Genomic DNA, 25,506 nt, shown 5'->3' on the forward strand with positions numbered 1-25,506 from the left:
ACAGTTTCATTTTGACATTATAAATTTATCGAAACGAAAAAAAATGTTACCTTTGTTAACATTATCGTTCGTAGGTCAAATACTATAACAGTTAGGCGAATTAATTATTTTTTATGAGAAAGCCAACAAAATCCTCAAAATATCAACATATAAAACAATGGAAAACGAATAAGTCCAGCCAGTGAAAAAATTGATAGAAAAGAGGGTAAGAAACAGCGCTCTGCCCAGAGCATGGTGAGAATTATCGCTAGAAAAATTTTTTTTTTGTAAGAGCCCTATCTTGGTTATTTTCCATAGAAATTCCTTTGTAAATATACAAAAATGTAGAGGAAACGTTGAAGAATAAAGGGATGGTCAAGAAAAATGGCTTTGGTAACAGCAACAGTTTCATTTTGACATTATAAGTTGATCGAAACGGAAAAAAATGTTTACCGTTGTCCACATTATCGTTCATAACAGGAGATTTTCTTCCTCCTACTACAGACAAAGTAGTTCCATGGCTTTCTTGGTTGGGGTTAGGTTAATCCTACGAGCCTTCCAAGAAAAGTCATAGTCCATTAGAAGCCTCCTTATCTTGACATCTTATGGAGATTCAGAGCCCTGCCGAAAGTGTAATCGTCTCGTATGGGATGCACTAACGTGTTTTCCGTTACTTTTACCATAAAAACTACGTGAATGCATGTTTGAAAACTATTGTTCTTGCGTGACGTAACCATGTTACTGCTTCGTCAGTTGTATAGATAGGGGATAGAGTATTTTTACGTACTATATTGTCAGTTGGACATGACTGGGTTAAATAATTTTTATTTATTAACTAAAATCTTACTAATTCTCTTCAGTATTCTCTCTAATGAATTGATGTTATTGCTGTTTACATTAATATTGATGTTGGAAAATTAGTAAATCATTTATTTATCATACAAAAAACATACATCTCTGTAAGAGAGAGAGAGAATTATCATAAAAATGTATTTAGTCATGAAAATAACATGAAAATACACTAATTAGTGATTATTTATTGTTGGAAAAACCCATAAATAGGTGAATTCCCCGCAGATAATGGATAGATATGGTCCAGAGAGAAATCAACGAATCCGGAGAATGCGAATACGCGTATTTGTAGGGGATTCATCTATTCGCAGGATTTTCTGGCAAAAATCATCACTAATTAGTGTATTTTGATGTTATTTTCATGACTAAATGTATTTTTATGGTACAAAAATGATTTACTAATTTTCAAATATTAATACTGATTAATACTGTATTAGTAAGTTTAATAAGATTAAATGATATCAGATAGTAAAAATAATAATTCTCTCTCTCTCTCTCTCTCTCCTACAGGGATGTATGGTTTTTTGTATGATAAATAATTGATTTACTATCTTCAAATATTAATATTAGTGTATACAGCAATAACATCAATTCATTAGAGAAAATACTGAAGTGAATTAGTAAGATTTTAGTTTATAAATTTGAAAAATTATGTCCTCTCTCAAACTCCAGGTACTAAAACTGTCAAACATATCAAGTAATGGGACGGAGGGGGAGGAGCTGTTGTGTTTTGCCACCAAGTGTTCATGCAATTTTTCTCTCTCTCTCTCTCTCTCTCTCTCTCTCTCTCTCTCTCTCTCATTTACTGAGACTCGAGAATTTTTTATAGTGCATGTACTATTTGTTTTTAATACTTTAAATAATAATAATAATAATATTATTATTATTATTATTATTATTATTATTTTTTTATTTTATTTTTTTTTTTTTTTGCTCTATCACAGTCCTCCAATTCGACTGGGTGTATTATAGTGTGGGGTTCCGGGTTGCATCCTGCCTCCTTAGGAGTACCATCACTCTTCGTTACTATGTGTGCCGTTTCTAGGATCACACTCTTCTGCATGAGTCCTGGAGCTACTTCAGCCTCTAGTTTTTTCTAGATTCCTTTTCAGGGATCTTGGGATCGTGCCTAGTGCTCCTATGATTATGGGTACGAATTTCCACTGGCATATCCCATATCCTTCTTATTTCTATTTTCAGATCTTGATACTTCTCCATTTTTCCCTCTCTTCTCTTCAACTCTGGTGTCCCATGGGTATTGCGACAATCAATGAGTGATACTTTCTTCTTGACTTTGTCAATCAACGTCACGTCTGGTCTGTTTGCACGTTATCACCCTATCCGTTCTGATACCATAGTCCCAGAGGATCTTTGCCTGATCGTTTTCTATCACTCCTTCAGGTTGTGCTGGTACCACTTATTACTGCAAGGTAGCTGATGTTTCTTACACAGGCATCCAGTGGAGGGCTTTTGCCACTGAATCATGCCTCTTTTTGTACTGGTTCTGTGCAAGTTGCCGGACATTCACTTGCTATGTGGTTTATGGTTTCATTTTTCGTATTGCACTTCCTACATATGGGAGAGATGTTATTTCCGTCTATCGTACTTTGAACATATTCTGGTTCTTAGGGCCTGATCTTGTGCCGCTGTTATCATTCCTTCAGTTTCCTTCTTGAGCTCTCCCCTCTGTAGCCATAGCCAATTGTCATCGCTGGCTAGTTCTTTAGTCTGTCTCATGTATTGTCCGTGCATTGGTTTGTTGTGCCAGTCCTCTGTTCTTTCTGTCTTTCTCCTGTCTCTGTATATTTCTGGGTCTTCGTCTACTTTTATTAGTCCTTCTTCCCATGCACTCAATTAGCCACTCGTCTTCACTGGTTTTCAGATATTGCCCCAGTGCTCTGTTTTCGATGTTGACGCAGTCCTCTATACTTAGTAGTCCTCTCTCCCTCCTTCCTTTCGTGTTATGTATAGTCTGTCCGTATTTGCTCTTGGGTGTAGTGCTTTGTGTATTGTCATTTGTTTCCTGGTTTTCTGATCAATGCTGCGGAGTTCTGCCTTCGTCCATTCCACTATTCCTGCGCTGTATCTGATTACTACTGGCACTGCCCATGTGTTTATGGCTTTTATCATATTTCCGGCGTTGAGTTTTGACTTGAGTATCGCCTTGCCGTCTCTGCATATACTTTCTTTCCTGATCGTGTCCTTCATCTCTTGGTGTTTTATATCTCCTCCTTCCATTATTCCCAGGTATTTGTATCCTGTCTCATCTATGTGTTTGATGTTGCTCCACTTGGTAGCTTATCCCTTCAGTTCTCGTTACTTTGCCTTTTTGTGTTGACTAAGGCGCATTTATCTATTCCAAACTCCATCCTGATGTCCCCAGATACAATCCTTACAGTCTGGATTAGGGTATCTATTTCCTTGATGCTCTTACCATACAGCTTTGATGTCGTCCATGAAACATCAGATGGTTGATTTGTTGCCTCTTTTCTTGAGTTGGTACCCGGCATCCATCTTCTGTAGTACTTTTGTCATGGGAATCATGGCTACTACGAAGAGTAGTGGGGACAGTGAGTCGCCCTGGAAGATCCCTCTCCTGATATTAACCTCTGCTAGTCTTATTCCAGAGCTTGTAAGTATTGTATTCCAGTTGCGCATTGTATTTTTGAGGAAGCTGATGGTATTTTCCTCTGCCCCATATATTTTCAGGCATTCTATTAGCCATGTGTGTGGTATCATGTCGAAGGCTTTCTTATAGTCTATCCATGCCATGCTTAGGTTGGTTTTCCTTCTCTCTGTTCTTCATTACCATTTTGTCCTATCAGGAGCTGGTCTTTTGTGCCCCTACACTTCCTTCTGCAGCCTTTCTGTTGGTGGGGGATGGTGTTTTTGTCTCCTCTAGGTAGTTGTATAGCCTTCACTGATGATACCTGTTAGTAACTTCCACATTATTGGTAGGCAGTGATAGGCCTGTAGTTACTGGCTATATTTCCCTTACTCTTGTCTTTTTGTACTAAGGATGTTCTTCCTGTGGTCATCCATTTGGGTGCTTGGTGATTTGAGATACAATGCTGGAGTGTTCTGCTATTCGTGTGTAGGGCCTTGAAGTTTTTGAGCCAGTATCCATGGGACTTCATCGGGACCTGGGCTTTCCAGTTTGGCATTTTCTTTAGTTGGTGTCTGACTGTGTCTGTCGTGATGTCTGTGAATCTTTGTTTTATTCTCCCTGTTTCTTCTTCCTTGACTTCCTGGAGCCATGTTGCATGTTTGTTGTGTGATACCGGATTGCTCCATATGTTTTCCATAGTCTCTTACTTGGTTCGGCTTCAGGAATTTCTGGGTGGTTTGTCTTCCCCTCTTAGTTGGCTGTATAGTCTTTTCTGGTTGGTTCCGAAAGAGTTTGTTCTGTTGGTATCCCTTATTCCTGTTCGTGTACCGTTGGATCTTGTGTGCTTTGGCCTTAAGCCTCTGTTTTACATCTTCTATTGTGTTGTTTAGTCCCCTCTCTTGTACTTTGTATTTCTCGTTGAGTTCCTCCCTTGTTTTCTTGCTTCTTAGCCTTTTTTCTGCCATCTCTTTCAGTTTACTCAAGTCAGATCTCATCACCATGATTTGCTTTTCCAGGCGCCTTTTCCAAGGAGGTTGCTGTTTTGGTTTCTGTTGGGTTGGTTGTGACGGTGGTGTTGGTGTTCGAATCCCCATCAGTTCTGCTACTAATCTTGCTCCTGCATATGTCAAGTTATTTGTTTCTGTGATACGGTGGTGTGTATTAGGCCCATTATTTCATTGACCTCACTTGTTTTCTCCCTTAATTTCTTGGTGTTGTAGGCTTTCATGGAGGGGATCTTTGTTCTCTGTATCTGGCTCCATCCATTGTCTAATCTTTTCTACCCATTCCGTCCTCTCTGTTACTTCGTCGGTGTTTCTTCGTGTGTCGTTGTTTGATACTTCATCCTCCCTGTCGTCTTCTGTGGCATCGTCTCTCAGTTCGTCTTCGTGGTAATTCGTTGTCGTGTGACATTTCCCTTTCCAGTTCTTCTCTTTCTGTTGGGGAGAGCCAGTTCTTTTTCTTTATGTTCCTTACTTGGTCTGCCAGCCTCTGCTCTGTTTGTGTTATTCCTCTCATTCCAGATGTTGATCAATCTTCTTCTATATCCTCTCTCCGTCGGGTTGCTTCTGATGTAGCATCTCCATATTTCCTTATTTTCTTTCTCTTGTCCATTTCTTCTTTTTGCCTCTGTAGCTCAATCTCAGGCTGTTGATTGCTGTCGTTGTGGTGATCAGTTGCTGGATGACGACCTCCAAGTACCTGACCGTCTTCCCCTACAATTGGGTTGAATACCTGGTTGCCGGACGAGGCTCCTCTGTTGCCAGAGGTTCCATTTACGTCGTTGTCGTTTATTCCTTCATTTCTTTCCATCATTGCTGAGTTTTGCTATTTAACCCATAGCTGGACCCTACCCCATCAGGGATAGGTACTCATTTACAGCTGAGTAGACTGAGGAAATTATGGTAAAGATCCTTTCCCAAGGAATCAACGCCGAGGAGAGCGGTCACCCATCCAACGACTGACCAGCCCCAATGTTGCTTAACTTGACTTAAGTCTATTGACGACCTAACCAACTCCTCCACGGCGCCACATATTATTATTATTATTATTATTATTTTATTATTATTATTATTATTATTATTATTATTGTTATTATTATTATTGTTATTATTATTAATAAAACTGTAATTACAAAATTCATATTATGTGATAGTATTTTAAAGAAATACAATAATCTATCCATTTCACTCTTTTAATTTAGAGTAACCCCTCTCTCTCTCTCTCTCTCTCTCTCTCTCTCTCTCTCTCTCTCTCTCTCTTGCCACACAGGATATGTATGTCATAGTGGTAACTCCCTCCCTCTGTTTCGTTGGAAACTATATAAGTATTTTCTGAGAGAACAGAGAGATAAACACACACTCACTCACTCTCTCTCTACTGAGATTAAAGAATTGGTATGGTACTAGTACTGTTCTTTCAGACACAAGGACAAGACAATTAAAGGATTATATAGGGCGACAGCTATTCAGAACTTTCTGTTTTTACGCTACCCTATCTACTATTATTTCTTATAGCTATCATTACACTCTCTCTCTCTCTCTCTCTCTCTCTCTCTCTCTCCCCGTTATTGGCTGTAGTATTTATTTTCAGTGGTAAAATGTTTAAAATGACTTTGAAATTATATTAATAATATAATCTCAAAGATTAATACAGTAATAATATAGTAATTTAAGTTATATTTGAAATAGGATGTTATTTAAGGTATACACTAGGTATGTGAACTTCAAGATAGGCAGTTATAAGCATTTTTAAAAGGGGGTTCTTAGTATTTACGTGTTTTAACTATTCGGGGTAGGGGTTTGGTACGCATCCCTTCGAATACAGTTTCCATTTGTTTTATTAATTTAGTGAATGAATATACATTTAAGGTTAAAAGATTATTTACTGCACTGATTACAGTACCTTATTGTAATATTAATGTAATCACATCAAAGTATTTGTAATGTAATCAATGCATACTGTAGTGTATTTTTGTGTTTTGAAAAATTCTTTCCTCCAAGGAAATATTCCTCGAATAGTCTTTTTCTTATGAAGATACACCAATAATGTTTAAGGTAAAGTTTGGTTTTATTATATGTATGCTTTGTCGCCAATCTCAAAGAACAGTACTACAATAATCTACAACAATTATCGTTTGTATGACTGCATTGTTCGGAGAAGTCATTTACTACCAAAAAGATAATGAATTTTAAATTAAAAATTATTATCCTAAATGTTATTACTACCATAAATTACACTACTACTATTAAAATTTCTTAAGGGTTATCGAACAATAAACATTGCAGTGAATATAATCGATGTTTACATTTTGTTTGCTCGCTACTCAGAGTTGAAGGTTGATTTCATTATTATGAAGATATGCCAATAATAAATAAGGTGAAAATGATTTTATTACCTTTATTGTTAGTTTATATAATATGAATTTTTTCATTTATGTTTGTGGGTAATGCACCGAGGCTTAGCCTATTGATAAACATCATATAGATCTGCGATGGTACAGTTTATACCCTTGATATAGACTGAGAAGCAGTCTAAGGAAAAACCTGGGTCTAGCTGATCCTGCAACTGCAGATCCATGACTAAGCAATGACCCATTGTATGTATGTATATATATATATATATATATATATATATATATATATATATATATATATATATATATATATAGATATATATAGATATATATATAGATATAAATATATAGATATAAATATATAGATATATATATAGAATATATAAGATATATATAGATAATTATATAGATATATATATATATAATATATATATAATATATATAGTATATATATATATATATCCTTATATATCTATATATATATATATATATATATATATAGATATATAAATATATATATAGATATATATATAGATATCTATATATATATATATATATATATATATGCTACTATATATTATAATATATATATATATATATATATATTATATATATAAATATATATAGATATATATGTATATCTATATCTATATATATAAATATATATATATATATATTATATATAGATTATATATATAGATATATATATAGATATATAGATATCTATATGATAGATATTATAGATATATGTATATATATAGATCTATATAATATATATATATAGATATAAATATATATAATATATATATATAGATATATATATAGATTATATGAGATATAAGATTATATATTATATATATATCTATATCTATTATAATAAATATAGATTCTATATATTATAATATATATTTATATATATATATAAATATATAATAGATATATATATATCTATATTATCTAGATCTATATATATAGATATATAGATATAGATATATATATATAGAATATAGATATATAGAATAGATATATATATAATTATAGATATATAGATATATAGATATATATCGATATATATAGATATAGATAGATATATATATAATATATAATATATATAATAATAGATAGTTATATATATATATTATATCTATAATAATATAATATATATATAATAAAATTATATATAGATATAGATATGATATATAGATATCTATATAATAATATATATATAGATATAAAATATATATATATAGATATATAATATCTAGATATATATATTATATATATATATATTATTGTATATATATATTATAAGATAATATATAGATTCTGTAGATTATATTTAGATAGATATTAAATATTATATTATTATAGATATAGATATATCTATATTATTATAATAGATAAATATACATAGATATATATAGATAAGAATATATATATTATATATAGATATAGATAGATATAGATGATATAGATATAGATATAGATATAGATAGATAGATATAGATATATATAGATATGATATATATATATAGATATAGATAGATATAGAAGTATATAGTAGATATAGATAGATATAGATATAGATAGATATAAAATATATATAGATATAGATATTATATATAGCTTATGATGAGTTTTATATGGTGTAAGAATTGTGTAAATTTTCATATGCCATGCTAAATACTACCAAAATATACAATATTAAGCTTAAGTCAGAGAGTCAGTCAGGAATTAAATGATTACAAGAACATCAAGCTGCTTTACATTGTCACTTTTACATTCATTTTTAAATAAGTTTTTTCTGAATATATCAGTCTACATACATACATCACATTATATATATATATATATATATATATATATATATATATATATATATATATATATATATATATATATATATATATTTAATGTGATGTATGTATGTAGATTGATATATTCAGAAAAAACTTATTTAAAAATGAATGTAAAATTGACAATGTAAAGCAGCTTGATGTTCTTGTAATCATTTAATTCCTGGCTGACTCTGACTTAAGCTTAATATTGTATATTTTGGTAGTATTTAGCATGGCATATGAAAATTTACACAATTCTTACACCATATAAAACTCATCATAAGCTACTTGAGCCTAGCCTGTCATAGGTATACCAGTGGTTGAAAGATTGAGTAAATATGCTATGCTGTATATTTACTGATAGTGATTTTTATTGATCACATTTTTAAAGGGATATCAACATGTCAAAGCTAGAGTAGATTAATGAGAAGCAACACAAGTGGGAGAGAGAAGGGATGAATAAACAGACATTTTTCATTTAATTGCCAAATGAATTTATGTATATTCAGGGATTTTTAGTATGCTGTTATTGAAATCATACATATGTTGTCTTTAATAGTGTAGTAGAAATGATTGAATTTAAATGTGTTATCAGTTCATTTGTCAATTATATGCAAACAGTACTTCCATGAGCAGTCATATGAATGTATGCTTGTCTGTCTCTGTCTCTTAATGTTTTGTTTTCTCAAAGTTTTGATAAAGTTGATGTCCCTGAATAAAATGTGATTCATGTAAGTGTGTATATTAGTAAAAATAGTGCCTTATATACTTCACCAATGCTTCAACCAGTGTTGTATGGTAGCATATATTCTTGTTTTTTTCCATCTGTCCATCCGCCTGTGGTGTTTGAATAATATCCTATTTCAAATATTAACGGTGTAGTTTGCATACAGTAAATCATTAAAACACTTTTCAGCTGCAAATGTATACCCAGATATCCTTTTATTTACCTAAAACTTACACATAGAATAACTATTAATAGCCCAGGACACTGTTACCATGCGCAACCACCACAGCCGGGTGGACAGATGGAAAAAAACAGAGTATAGGTGGAAGTACCTTAAGATGGGTTTTAGACAATTTATGGATTTTATTAATCTTTGAATGCCATAGTGTATAAGTAATAATAATATTACTGTAATAATCCTTTTGTAAACCCTGCAAACACACACACACACACACTCACTCATGAATATTTGGAAAAAATATTTATTAGATTTTTAGTGTGATTATACCAAAATGCAATACAAATCAGTAACTACAGTAATTGCCCTGTATAAGATTACCAAACATTTCACATTCACACTCACATGAAGTGCATATGGTACTTTTTCATACCTTATTTTTCTACCTGGATTGTATTTATTTGTGAATTTAAGAGCTTTCAAGATCTTCCTTAAAACTTAATGCTGCATAACAAGAGAGGAAGAAATGAGACAGATTGTCACGCAATTGCTATATGTACTGGTTCTTGGGTGTCCTTTGTCCTTTAACCTATGCTGTTGAGTCTTGTATCTTTGTTACTTACTAACTATAGGCCAGAGCCCTGATTACTGTCTGTCAAGTTGAGTTAGTTTGTGTATTATGAAAAATTCATATTCACAAATGATGAAAGAAGTATTGTATGGTAATCTTGAAGTGAATTTTCAAACACTGTTATAGGTTACCCAGAATTTCAAATAATCCAGATTTTTGTTTAAGGTTTTTGTTTAAGGTAAGTTGCAGGTCTTTGAGCTGAACCTTGGTGGCAATTGAGAGACAATATCCAATGTATCATTTTATAAACTCATCTTGTTTGCAGTGTACCCTTAGCCCCTAGCTGGAACCCCTTTCGTTTCTTTTACGGTACCTCCGTTCATATTATCTCTTCCATCTTGCCATCCACCCTATCCTAACAATTATTTCCTGTTACACCTTCAAACCTACCTACTCTCAATTTCCTTTCCAGCACTGAATGACATCAAAGGTCTCAGTACTTGGCCTTGGCCTAAATCCTATATTCAATTCAATAACAAACTCTTAAATTTTAAAACTTTTGTACTGCATAATTTTAATAGACAATAGAAGACTGCAAAACACATAAGTATATATTTTTTAAATGAAACATTCAGGTAGAAAAGTCTTAAAATGTCAAGTACAATGGTTACATTGTGCCTACCTTTAAGTTAATGGTTATTGTAAATAAATTGTTATCAAAACAGAATGCAAGTAGTTGAAGTGTCTCACTAAACAAGGTTATTCAATATACCCATTGCTTGGAGGGTGTTTTCAAATTCATTTTAAGTAACTGAAACAATGGGGAAAATCAAAATATATGTTGAAATTTAATTATTCTAACTCAACTGTTAGTTTGTAAGGAGCCTATTTAATGTATTATTTAGTGGGCAGTATATGTGATTAAAAGAGAACATCTATGTTTATTTTTGGAAACATCCTTTAATTTTGAGTATTATTTATTTTCCACATATTGTTAAATAATCCCAGTGGAAGATTTGCTTTTATCAATAAAAACTGATGATCAAGAACTTGTTTGAGATAGAACTTGTTGTTGAAAACTTAGAACTTGTTGTTGAAAACTTGCAATTATATTTATAGTAAAATGTTGGCTAAACTTGAGTGTTTAATGCAATACATATTAGAAATACCTGTGCATTGATTGAAGACATATTTATGATCTTATATTTTTTATTTGTATAGAGTGCGAGAATTGAAAGATGCTCTTCAAGATCGTGAAGTTCAACCTGCTGATATTACATGGCGAGGACGAAGCGGTTTTGCCTTTTTACGTTTTACTGGTCCAGTTGAAGGCTGTGATGATGTTTTATCAAAACTGAAGGGCTTGTTGCTCCAAGATCAGCCTGTTGTTGTAGAGCGAGCCAAGGACAAAAATGTAGGTATGGATGATGATGATGAAAACCTTGAAATGCCATGAAATCAGTGGAATGGTCTCTAGAAAGGATTTTGTAATCAAAACCTGTTCTAGAAATATGCAGTTCATCTCAACCCAACCATGAACACTTTTGAATATTTCAGTATGTCTTCATTACTTTGTGTTAGTTATACAGGTACTATGTTGTATATGGTAAGGACCATAATCAATAACATTGTGATAGGAAACTTAAGACTGGAGAGGCGTTAAAATGTCACCAGTAATGTAGGTCAATTTTAGTCAGGAATTGTGTAATATAGATTGATTTAGATATTACTCATAGAGCATCATTATAACAAGCTTCTTTAAATTCTCGTCAAGAATTTTTCTAACTGTAGAAAATATTGTAAAATATGTGTTATTTTTAAGTTATGAGACAATGATGTAACTTATTGTAGTTAGTTATTTATATAGGCAGTAACTTCAAGTAGTCTGAATATTTTATTCAAGCTTTAATATTTTTTTATGTTTTTTATTAGGTTGCAGTGAAAGTCAGAAAATATGAAGTCTCGCATTTTAATATTCAGGTTACAAAACTTATAAGCAGTTGATGTTATAGCTCAATGCACAAGAAGTTAATTGACATCTAGTGCTTACAGGTTTACAAATTTTTATAGCTGCATTATTAAGAGATTTTTAATTCTTTAAAATACAATTACTAAAGTACAGGAAATATATTTCTGTGGCCTTGCAGTAAAGCAACTACAGATTATGAAAGCTGATGAAAAGGTAATCAGTTGGTATTCATTGTAGTGATGCATAAGAGAATTGTGAAAACAAGTTTGTCTTTTCAGAAAAGAATTGTGCACTTTTTACTATTGCCCTAATTCATTGGCAATATTACCAAGGTGGTGAATTGCCCTTTCAGGATATTACATGCCTAATGTTTATATTTGACCGCATCTTTTTACAGTAACTAATGTTTTTATTGGAATCTTTCTGTGGCATGGTTTTTAAGTGTGCTACTTGGAAAAGGTCTGACAAAAAAATTATCCATATTTTTTGGATATAACCAAACTTTTTTTTGTGTGCAGTGTGGGTGTGAAATTCAGTACAATCTTTAATACACTTCTTATAACACAATACATGTATAACAAAAGAAATAAAGATGATAAAGCAGATATTAACAGATAGATATTTTTTATTGAAAATATAGTTGTAGCTGTCTACAGTTGTTGTTAATTAATAGAAAGGTGATACAATCCAGTGCCTGATTCATTTTATAAAATGTAGTGTAAATGTTTTCTCTTCAGATCAAGGTAGCTTTAATGTGTAATTACAATATATTATGATTTTAGGTTTTCATAAGTTATCAACAAATGTTTAGTTTTATATTAAGCTTCCAATATGTCTAGATACTGCCATGCTGCTCGTAATTCCAGTTACAAGTAGAATGAGTATGATGCTAAATATTTTGATTTTATATCCTGGTAGATGAACATTTTCTTTTTGCATCACAAGCACTGTATGGATAAATTTAGTATGATTTTGATTATGAATAAACGAAGTTGGTGATAAAACGCAGTGCCTAATTATCTTGTACGTAGTATATTTTACCATTTCGGTATGTGTTTTAATATATTTTCTGTAAAATGAAATGTCCAAAGATCACTGTTTAGTTTTCTTGATGTTTTTTCTATTTGAAAATTTAAGGGAAGTTTTTTGCTAAACGTACCAATCACATTTATGTATGTCTGAGAAACTTGGAGAGGTTTTGGTATTTTTTAACTTAGCTTGGATGCCTTTTTATTTCAGTTACTGCAATGACATGACATGCTTTGAGGTAATGACCTAGGATAATGTTTCTAAACAGTTGAATTCAAGGGATTTAAATACTTAGCTGTTACACCTTACAAAGTTTATATTATATTCACAATGCCTTTGCTCTGTTGTAATCCAAGTTGAATCCTTACAAAATGTTAATGATGCAGTTGAATGATATAATGGTTTATTTACACAAAACTTGTGTCACATTACTTTTTACACTGGGATTTCAAAGATAATAATGTAGGATTCAAAGATTGCTCAATATTATTCTCCACTTAATATATTGTATAGTGTAAAATAACTCTTACTAGATTCCGTACTCCAGAATTGTAATCACAGTCTTTCATAAGTTATAGGTATGATCATTAAATGTTACAAGTTACATTTGCCTATAATTTATTTTCTTTTGAGGGGGCTGCTGGAGCATGTTCATAAGTGTGTATGAAAAAATTTATTTTTCCTTTAGTTGCCCCCCACCCCATTTCGGATTGCCTAGTCAAGTTCTTTATATATAAATACAATTTTAAAATACTCACATGTTCATGATTTTTACTTGCTGTGTTAAATGCTAAGACCTCTTCATTGTTTTAGGGATTTGGATCTACTCTAGTCTTAAGTCAAAGCTTGAGTGATTTGTTGGTTGTGGTGATTCTTGTTAAAGAGGAGCCTTTAGTTGCTTGCTTGCTTTGTTGTTAAGGTATGCTGCTGTACTATCTTTACTTAGATATTGTTTTAGTTTCCAAGCCTCATTCCAGGAGGTTTATGAAATATAATTTTTAATTGAATTTTAAATTCATGCAAGTTTTTTCCCTCACAAAAGCAGAAGTTTCAGGTTTGCATGAAAGAAGTGTAAATTTGGTATAGTTTTATCCACATGGCTTCTCATTCTGTACTGTAGTTTGCACATTTTAATTAGTTTGGAGGTGAGAAGCACAATGCTAAATTGTTTTTTATTATAGCCATTTCACCTCTTTCATTGATAATGTAAGGCTTTTGACTTTTGCTACCACATCTTAAAAAGTGGGAATTATTTTTAAGTCCTCTGTGCATTTAGCGTTGTCGTGAATTATAACTTAAAATTGTCTATTAAGGTGAAACTACAAGAGGAATTGTGACTAAAAGCTCCTCAAAATAGTGTGTGTTTGATGGTTATATGACAGATTTCCCAGAGTGCTGATTTTATATAACTTGAAAGTTACAATTACTTTTTGATTTGAGTTTAAAAATTTCAAGCTGACAAACTTGAGAGCATTCAGTTAAGGTTAAGTTGGCATTGTTTCTTGGGAATGAATAATGCAGTTGCGCCAAATTTATGAGCAAATCTGTTAATGGCATTAAATAGTCAAGCTTTCATTCCTATAATAATAAATGCTATTCATAATTTTAATGCTTTTAATCAGTCTCTTGAGAGAATATTGGTAGATTTTACTCCTAATAATTGTTAATTTGTAGCTTGTGTGAAAGCTCGTTCTTTCACCAAGTAAACCATTTGATAAATATTTTTGTGAATGTCACCATCCAAATAGTACCATAGTACTGCAGACTACCACAGTTCCTTAGATTTCCTAAATTTGTCAATTGCTTTATCTTCATTTCCAGTCTTGGGACTGTACCTTAAAAATTCCCTGTAAAGCTGAAAATTTTTTATCAGTCTCTGCTGTTAAGTTTAGTGAAATCGCCTAATAAACCAATGGACTTGCCTAAATAACAGATATACAATGAGCAGCTTAGACTTGCATAATATGATTTTACACATATGCTGAGTCTCTTCATATTGTACTTAAGTTTTTTGCTGGCTAGGACCCTTGCGGTAGCAAAAGGAAGCTTAAGCTTTTGCTTTTCATGCAAATTTTTGTAATTTATCACATTAGCCACTACTTTTACATGGTAAAAAACTTATTGTTTATATAGTTTCTTTGTATTTGAATTCAGTTAATTAGAAAGTTTACAACTTTCCCACTTTAATCTTTTTTAATTTATATACTGTATTTGCCAGCGCATAAGATGTATCCTTGCATAAGATGCCTATTTTACAAGGATGTTTTGTAGAAAAAAAAAACAATTTTAGTATGTTTCATCATACATTAATTGAATGATATTTTAAAGTGGTTTGTAGAGAAAAATGATGAATCTGTGCATGAAATACAATATTATGAGAGTATACTGGAGTAAAGTATGGACTTTGTATGAAATTTACCATAAATAAACAACAGGCGGCGCTCTGATTTTGTTTACCTCTACTCATTGCAAATGGCTGATAGGCTAACTGCCGACGTATCTTGAGCAATTTTTTTGTAACTTTGTGATAATAGAGAGATAATTAGGCTTGTTTTTTTTTAATATTTTATTATTAACAATTTTTGTGCCTACCCAGTATGCTTGTTGTATGAAAGGCCTAGCCTAGCCTTGGCGCTTGGTCTCCCATTCGTAATATGGCCTCATTGGACGCAGGTCAGTATTTTTTATACATTTAACATTTAAAGTGTCTAATACGCAGGCAAATACGGTACTTAAATAATAGCTCATTTAAAAAACACCTGTGAACATGAATAAAATTTGAGAACTTTAGGAAGGGGCTTTATGTGCATTTATAGTTTTTATGATTTTTATTTAGTTGGCAAACTGTAAAAACAACTTGTTTTTCCTTCTTCTATAAAAACAACTTGTTTTTCCTTCTTCCTAAGTATACATAAATACAGCAATCATTTATTTACCATATAATTTCTCTCCTTTCCTTATAGTTATGAACGTTCTTGAAATTTAGTAAACGGTTTTGAGTATCTTCCCCATTTTATTTGTCCAAAGGAAGCATAATTTTGGTTGTAAGCTCAGTACTAAATATAGTTGCTTTCCTTTTCATGTTCAAAAACAGATCATGTGGTGTTCATTTGTTCTCATTTATATGCTTAAATCAAATGTCATTATTACAGTACTATGCTAGGGTCCTCCTAAATTCTAACATTATCATCAGATTATTCTTAAAAGCTACTTTTCTTGCTTAATTCCATCCACATAAATTTGCACCAAAACCAAAGGGGTTATTGTACAATCTGAAAACTGGTGCTATTGCTGCTAAGAGTTATTCTGTATTTTGTATGAATAAACTTGATGGTAAAAGAGATAAAGTGGTTTTCTTTGTACTTGCAATTTCTTAAAAAATCCCAGACTAGTTTTTAATTATAAGTTCTCTTAAAAATTACATTACCATGATAATCTGTCTTTTCTGAATGGAACTGCTATGATGGCCTAAATGCCATTAGCCTACAGCTAGGTTTTCAGTCAATCCCAATTGCTGGGATAAGAAAAAGCCAAATATTTATTTTTTATTACACAAATACTAACCTGAAGGTCTTTACTTTGGATTTTGATTGCGAATGCAAGCTGGAACAGCCGTAAACTTTGAAACAAGGTTGTTAGCTACTGATGGCAGGGGAAGCAATGCTCACTCGTTGGTTTTTACTTCACTCTGCTTTTGGCTGAAGTTGTGTAAAGATATGTATGTTTCTCTGCCCAAGTGCCGTTTGCTTTCCTTTTGTTGTTTTTAGTGTGTGTATGAGATGAGAGTGTATATTTGTTAGCTAATATTTTCATTGTGCAAACCTTTGACTTGCAGCAGCCTTATAAGGGATTTCTAAGGTAAGAACAAACCTTGTAATCAGTTCCTCTCCTAGTTATATATCGACCCACATATTTTGTGTATGTCATACAGGAAGCATGACTGTAGCCAAGGTACCCTGTGTAGTGAGTGAAGAAAGAGAAGTAAGTTTCTCCCGTGTGATCAGAGTTCAATACTCCGCCGGTGACACTGAAGATTCTCTCTGGTTCCTTCTTGCCTCTGGCCAAGCTTCCACCTTCTGTTGCTACTCCTAAGGGGCTCAGTTTCTCCTTAGCCGTCTTTTACTGTGTCTTCAGTAGAGTGCCAGCTTAGGGGAGTAGATGACTGGTTCGACTACTCTCCACCGGTCTTCTTTCGCTTGGATGGGGAGTTGTCCTTGGGAAGACATTCCTCCTTGGGGCTAAGGGAGATGGCTTCACTAACCTGACTTGTCTTGCTCGTGTTGTGAAGCCGAGGGGCTTAGGGAGCTATGGTCATCCCTAGACCTCCTAGGGGGGGGGAGCTGAGTGTTTTGGGATTGATTTCCTACTTGAAGGCTTCCAAAGGTCTTCCAGTAATCGCTTCCAACATAACTGTCCCAGTTACAGTGTCTACCAGCTTGGGCCCCACCATTATGTTGATGATATCTTCACAAATGCTTCTGGCAGTGTACCCAAAGGTGTTACTCTCTACATCATCTCCCCTTAGTGACATCATCAACCACACCTTGCTGTCCAAGACCTGCCTCGGCTGGAAGAAGTTGAAGAAGAGGAAGTGGAAGTCATCGTCTTCATCTTCATCTTCATCCTCATCCAGTGCTATCATCTCCCCTTCTATTGGTCTGTTGGTATAGTGTTGTGACATGCCACTCAGATGTCATGGATTCTCATTTCCCCCTGGCTCTGTATCATGATCAGTTACTGCTGCTGTGTGGGGTCTGTGGTGGGAGGCTGAAACCAACATTCTTTGGGAGCTTGAATTTTAAGTTATTGGCTTTTTGTGAATAGGTTTCTTCTACTGATTTAATTAATAATAATAGTACTTCCAAAGCTGAAGCGGAGAAAAATGGTTGCCTCTCCCAGCAGTAAAAAGCCCCACAGGGCTTCTGACTGCCAGCTTTCCCCATGGAGAAGGCTACTGGGTCTCTCTCTAACAATACCTCCAGTAATGCAGCTCCTGTCACTGACAGCACAGGATCAACCACTGCTTGGGGTTCCACAGACCTCCAGCACACTGGTACCCATTCCGAGAAGTCACCCTCCCGGGTCAGTAAGGGTCTGCCAGCGAGAGAGAGTGAGTACAGAGTGGCCAGGCACTCGCTCACCCCATTCCTGTTCTCTAAAGAGCAATGCAAGGGTCCCAGAATGGTGACACCAGCTTACCAGCCCACTCACCTGGGAACAGCAAGACGAGGTCCCCTTTCCAGTCTTCTTTTACCATACGAGAAGACTAGTACGTCTCTAGGACAGCCTCCGTTCGATGCCCCAGGACTCCGACATCCCAGAGTTGCAGAGAAGATTTTCAAAGATCATCTTATGGAAGTTTAATGATCTTGAGGTAGAGACCATGGCTATCCCTGTAGACTGCTTTTCAGCCATCCAAGGTTTTTTAGGGACTGCAGAAGGAACCCAGTCTCTTGATAGGGCTGGTTTTGGTCATGACTTACTGAAGGGGTTTTAGAGGACTCACTCCTCAGCCTCTCACTCACCAGAGGAGATACTACAACCCCCAGAGAGGCCTTTGCTGACAAAGAAGGTTGACCTGGTGTGTATGTGTCCGGGTCTGTCATTGGACCTTCCCCTTGTGGAAGGATTTTCTTTTTCTTAGCAGGAGGCACCAGCAATGGAATCGATTGCCATGCCAGCATTCCAAGCGGTTTCCTAGATCAATCTCTGGTCCCTTGCAGAGAATTGACATGTTTGTTCTCCAAGCAGTGACCAAGGCCTCCAGATCTTTGCATGGTACTGCAGCCCAACCATCGGGCCAGGCAAGCCCATTTTCTTTGGGTCATGGAAGTCCCAGGCTCCCACAGACTCACGCAGGAACAGTCTGCTTCTGCCCAGCCTAGGAAGGTGCGCAGCCACAGCCCTTTCAGCCTCTTGCCCATCCTATGACAGAGGGCAAGGGTAAGATGGGAGGATGCTAGGGGTGGCATTCCTCCCTGTTTGCTGCCATTAGTGAGGGGCTCACTGCCTGTTGAACCATGGGGCAACATGGCAGCGATACAGAATGTAGTGGATAGTGGATGTCCTTCGGGTAGGATATCTAATACCCTTCAGATTACCGCCACCCCTCACCAGCGATCCAGTCCACTTACAGACTTGAGTTGCCAGCTTGCTGAAGGATCTCTCCCTGTGGGAAGAAGTGAAAGAGATGCCATCTTTTTCTTGTGAAGATGATGGGTGGCTGGGGACCGGGCATAGGTCTCTCTCCCTTGAACTGGTTTGTTCGCCAGACTCAGTTCAAGATGGAAACTGTACAGTCAATACTCAATCCCATCAGGGTCTCTGCTGAGGTATCTTAACAATTGGCTAATCCTGGCAAGCTCTTGGTCGCAGTTGCTCCAGAACAGAGACTGACTTCTCATATTTTGTCACAACTTGGGAGTAGTGATCAATTTTGAAATGTCCAATCTCATACCCCGGCAGAGGGTAAAGTATCTAGGCATGCTGATAGATATGGCAGAAGCAAGAGTCTGCCTCTCAGAACCGCGTATCAGCAAGTTCAGACAGGAAGTACAGTCGTTCCTGTCACAACAAGAGCAACTAAATCAGCAGTGGCAAGTAGTTCTTAGTCACCTATTGTCCTTTGAGAAGCTGGTACCTCGTGGGCGGCTTCACCTTCATTCTCTTCAGTGGAGAATGAAGGAGTTTTGATCTCCAACAAGGAATGACTTAACCTGGTGGCTAGGCAACAGGAACCTCTTGATAGGGAGTACTGTTAGGCACTTTCCCTCCTGAGATGGTTCTGTTTTCGGATGCGCTGACCGAAGGATGGGGTGCACACCCAGAAGAGTCTGGTTTCAGGTGTGTGAAAACAATGAACGACACCTCCACATCAATATTCTGGAACTCAAGGCAGCATTTTTGACACTGCGGGAGTTTCAGGATCGAGTGGTGTGGCACTCTGTTGTGTTGATAAGAGAGAATACCACGGTAGTGGCATATGTCAACAAGCAGGGGAGGACTGGTTTCCCTTCAGCTCCATATGTTGGCAGTGCAGGTGCATTAGTGGGCAGTAGCACACTTGGTAGAGCTGTCAGCCAGGTACATTCTGAGCACCCTAAACATAGTGACAGACAAGCTCAATTGCCAGGGTTCAGAGTGGTCCTTAACCCAGACTGGAAAGGTGGTTTGGGCCCCCCAAATGATAGATTTCTTTGTGACCCAGCACAACAGAAAACTGCTGGTGTTCTGTTCAATCATGTCATACCCATGGCAGCAGTAGAAGTCATCTTCCAGCATCCATGGAACAATCTCAAGCCCTACGCCTTTCCTCCATTTTGTCAGAATCTCAAGGATAACCTTGATGGCTCCCAGTGACCACATTCTGAATGGTATCTGAACCTGCTAGCTCTACTTTTCAAGGTACTGAGAGAGAAATTCCTCCTTGGCACAACCTGCTGCACCAGCCACACATAGAGAGGTATTGCCAGGTGGGACTTCATGCTTGGACACTATCCAGCACCTCCTACAAGCAAGAGGTTTTTCTCGCCACACAGCAACAGAGATGTGTGGATACCTTTGTAAATCCTCTGTGGTGGCGTACCAGGGGAAATGGGCCGTCTTCTGTGGTTGGTGATGTCAACGATACTCTCTCCAGTCTGAGCTACTCTTCAGCAGGTAGCAGACTTTTGCGTCTTTCTTCGCCGAGAGAAGCTTCTCTCCTCAGCTGTAAAGGAGTACAGAGCTGCCCTTGGGCAAGTCTTTTGCTTGTAGGGTGTTAATTTCTCTGCCTCATGGGAGATCTCCATGCTGTTGAGAAGCTTTAAACAGCCTTGCACTCCCATGGAACTCAGGACCCCTGAGTGGGTTGTGACTCTCTTCTTAGGAAGCCCGACTTGTGCGCCCTTCGATCCTTTATGAGTTGTCAGCCAGGGATCTGACCTTCAAGACTTTTCTTGCTTGCCCTGGCATCAGCAAGAATTGGTGAGCTTCATGGCCTTTCCTTCGATGTTAAGCACTCGATGGATTGGGGATCTGTCACACTTGATTTTCTCCAGGAATCTGTGACAAAGACTGAATCCGTCGGTCCCTGACGCCAGATATGAGTCCTTTTCGATCTCCTCCCCAGGGGACTTTGTTGGTGATGATCAAGAAAAGTTCCTACTATGTCCAGTTAGGGTGCTATGGTACTTTCTTAAGAGGACTCAGCAACTCAGGTACGAGTGTCGATTACTGTTAGTTAGTACCGACTTGAACAAGAAAGAGATGTCCAAGAACATATCTTTCTGGCTTCCTGAGACAATCAAGCGAGAGTATGATACATCTGACGCGGTAGATGGGAGTGCGTTTGGAGTAAGGGCTCACAAGGTTAGGAGCATTGGACTGTTCCTCGTGTTCAGGAAGAACCTATCTGTTCCACAAGTACTATTAAGGAAGTCCTGACTACAACATTCATGTCTTAATACCTTCAGGATGTTGCTCACAGGTCCTTAGACACGTTTTCCTTGGGTCCTGTGGTGGTTGCTAAAGTTGCGTAGCTCACCTGGCTCCCCCAAGAGAGACAAGTAGCATCTCACCTAAGGTGTACAGTAGCGAGAGAGAATGTGTATGAGTGACTGCTCCCTTTCCTCTCTCATAGGACAGAGAGGCAGGTGAGCTGTCACATGCAGGACTAAGGTGTCATGCAGGTGAGTAGGTAACCGAGTACCCAGTCTATAATCTAAAGTAGAATAGTTACAAACTTATCATTTCAAGCCCAGAAATCTGGTAGTTGAACATCCAATATTTTCAACAGACCAGAGAATCATTACTAAGCGCCTCGGTGGCGTGGTTGGTATGGTGTTTGCGTCCCACCTTGGTGGTCGTGGGTTCGATTCTCGGCCATTCCATTGAGGAGTGAGAGATGTATATTTCTGGTGATAGAAGTTCACTATCCACGTGGTTCGGAAATCACATAAAGCCGTTGGTCCCGTTGCTGAATAACCACTGGTTGCATGCAACGTAAAAACACCATATAAACAAACAATGAGAATCCTTACTAAGCTCTCCGAGACCAGGAAGAGATGCCTGGGTTGGTAGAACTTCCAGTCAGTTCAGAAATTTACCCAGTATCCACCCTCCAAAGGGCAGGTCTATGTAAAGACCAAAGGTTTGTATTTATCTAGGAACAAAAATGAAATTTTAAAGTAATTTGTATTTTTCCTAACAAGCAAACCCAAAGGTCTTTACATTTATGGCCCACCTCAGCCACTCCTCATTCTGGTACCTGGGCCAAAAGGCAAAGTGGAGTGGAGACTGATGAGTGGGTGGGCTTCCCCACTACCATCGGTTTGAAAGTTAACAGTAGTTTCAGCTTATGCTCGCAAGCAAAATCCCATATAAAGACCTTCAGGTTTGTATGTTAGGAAAAATACAAATTATTTTTAAATATGCTATGTAAAGTCTGAACTTGTTAATGTTCAGAGGGTTACTTAGATGTTTTGAATGTGTGTCCAATTTGAACGAATGTAGGAAATTCCAGAATTTGGTGGGATAATTTAAGCAGTGGATCTACAGTAGATTACATGATTCTTTTGGAAGCCAAATTGGGATGTAGGAATTAAGCCTTCGGATTCATGATACCAAACTAAACTGGTGTTACAAATCTTTTCCCTTAGCTTACAAATATCTAGTTTGTGTAGTTGATCTGAAGCTAGTGGATTCAAAGGCATCCTTAATGGGTTTCCTTATTAGAATGATGATGAATATTTTTCAGTGTTCAGGTACATACATTTCAAAAGAAATATCTCTGCTTTTCCTGATGGGTACTTTGGCATCTTATAAATTCTCTGAGGAAAAACTTTTTATATTTACTTGCTATTAGAACTAAGATCCAAGGCCGTATACAGAAACTCAACAGAATAATTTCTTGACCTTGATATAGTTGAAAAATGTTGACATAGTTTGTTGGCAACTTCAGGATCACCGGTTACAATATCATTCATTGTTGAAATGGACAAAGAAGAGAAAAAATTTGACAAAGGTTTCAAATCTATCCAAACAGCTTTCAGTGGGATCTTACAACGGATTCCACTAATAAAGTACAGCCATGACATAGATTTAAAAAAAAAACTTGATATTTGGCAAGGTTATATTTATAAAATATACTTTTGGAAGAGCCTCTGATTTTGTACTTCCTGTGTCATTTCCTAGTAACTATTCTGAAAATGAAGGTCTTGCTTCACTACAGAACTGCAGGTGGTTTTTATTATTTTTTTTAGCATAATGAGTGCTTTTCAAGGTTGCTTCAGTAACAACATAGGCTTGAAAATGTGACTTGTAAAAGATTCAAATTCTCTGTCCAGGACAAGACCCAGACTGATATTGTTCCAGTCTACCTCAGACTTCGGTAGGAATAGGTTTAATGTCTTTCAAGTGAATTGAGAAGTGGTCACTGCCATTCAAAAAGTATTAGACTGACCATACAAAATCTAAATGGATGCTGAAGAGCATATGTGTAAATCTGTAGCAGACAAATTATTACCAAACTAACCTCATATTAACAATAATTTCCATGAGTTTATGGACAACTGGCATTATGAGAGGTTGTTGGATTACTGTTAATATTCTGTACTATTTTCTTCTCTGGATTAATACATCACCACCCCACAGAGGATTATGTGTATTGAATTTGCCAAGTAACTGAAAAGAAGAGGGAAACTGCACAGAATTCCTGGATTACGCTCATGAAGCATAAATCTGAAATGCTTTATTTGGCTTTTAGACTTGCAGTTCTGTTGCAAAGTGACTTGAGTTAAAAAATTATTTACATGTTTTAACAAACATAGTAGCTCTTGAGGTGAATCTTTAGAATTCGTTCAAGCAGCAAAAGAAGGAATTTTAGAGTCAAGTTTTGAGTAGCAATTGAAGATTTTATTCATTTTGAGAATTAGGATTTGTAGTAACAGTACAGCATATAGCAGGTGTAGCAAAGCAATACGATGCCTTATTGGTTCTTGTATAATTTAGGCTAGGTAGTTATGACCGAGTTCTTCCTGTTGGGAAATACAAAAGCTTCCTTACTTTTCAGTTTCCTTTGTTGAGGTAAAACAGATTCCGACCTGCTGGATTGAACTTAATTTCCTATGGTATCCTTCAAGATTGGATGAATAGGGAGTTCTCCTAGAGATGGAAGGTTGAGATAAGGGATCTTCCTCACTTGCATTCTGGGTAATCTGTGAGGCAAAATTTGAAGCAGCTGTAAGTTTTTTAATGCTTTTGATGACAGAGGTATAACTTTTTTAGTTTCCCATTAGCACTCCTATACCTATATATGTACCCTGCATTTGGAATTTCTAGGACATCATGTTCACAATTACATATACAAGTGAAAATTTTTAAAATTGGAGAATGACTTCCTTTACAATGAAAAGTTCTATCAGCAGGATATCAATCCACAAGATCATGTTCTTTTGAAGACCCAATATTTCTGTTGGCTCAGACACTAGTGTGTAACCATAACCATATTCATAAAACTGAAGTAGTACTGGCTAGGTCAACCTTAGAATTTCTTAACTTGAATGGGCAAATGTCTAATATAGTTACTTAGTAGGGAAAAGATATGGAAGACATTAGTAAGATGATGTTGCTAGCTCCCACCTAATTTCATAACTAAATTTGAGGGTATCTTCTTAAAAATTCTAGCTCAGAGTATTGTAAAGGTCTTTGCTGACTACTACCACTTTCTTGGTGTGGAAGGATCTATGACGGATAACTCATTATTTTCATCTGATGATGATCTGAAGTTAGAAACTGCCTTGACTAAAACAATCTTCCAAAGTATTTTAATGTCTGATCTTCTTTTAGAGACATTCAGATCTTTAAAAGTTTGACCATCCTTCTTTTACAAAGCAATGGGCCATGTCAAAGTTTGAGCATTTCTTGCGGTTACTTAAATCAGATACATCTATGTTTTGGGGAATATATAGTCATATTATAGTTACAGTAGAACCTCGAGATACGAAAGGCTCAACTTACGAAAAACTCGAGATACAAAAGCTGACAACAAAAAATTTTATTGCTCTACATACAAAAAGTTTTCAAGATATGAAAGGTTTCTGTAAGCCCGAGATTCGCCCGATAACAATTTTGAAACTCGCGCCGCCATCTTAGTTCTAGTAGACTCGCCACCATCCTCCTGCTCTCCCATTGGTTCCTGATGCTAGCCAAGCCATGAGATCCTTCTCTTCTATGAACAGCCAAATCTAGCATATGTACAGTATGTCTCATCCCTCCTTCAAAGCATGTGAGAACATTGTTCCTGTTGTGGTTGATTAGAGTGGTATTAACTTTGCCCCATTTATATGGTCTTTTTGAATGCCTCAACATTGCTCAACTGGCACTAAAATGATGGCTTGGGTGTAGGAGTTCAATGTCAGTG

At 35.8% G+C, this 25,506-nt stretch overlaps 1 protein-coding gene across 1 annotated transcript in view; it reads left to right on the top strand.

The window, feature by feature from the left end:
• Positions 1–16,453, top strand: part of LOC135207248 (methenyltetrahydrofolate synthase domain-containing protein-like) — a 420,744-nt gene extending 404,291 nt beyond the window's left edge. Inside the window, 1 exon segment of the mRNA XM_064238898.1 lies at positions 11,330–16,453. Coding sequence (XP_064094968.1) covers positions 11,330–11,564 — 235 coding nt within the window. The 3' untranslated portion in view covers positions 11,565–16,453.
• Positions 16,454–25,506: the final 9,053 nt, after the last annotated feature.

This window comes from Macrobrachium nipponense, chromosome 32 (assembly GCF_015104395.2).
Source record: "Macrobrachium nipponense isolate FS-2020 chromosome 32, ASM1510439v2, whole genome shotgun sequence".
Lineage (NCBI taxonomy): Eukaryota > Metazoa > Arthropoda > Malacostraca > Decapoda > Palaemonidae > Macrobrachium > Macrobrachium nipponense.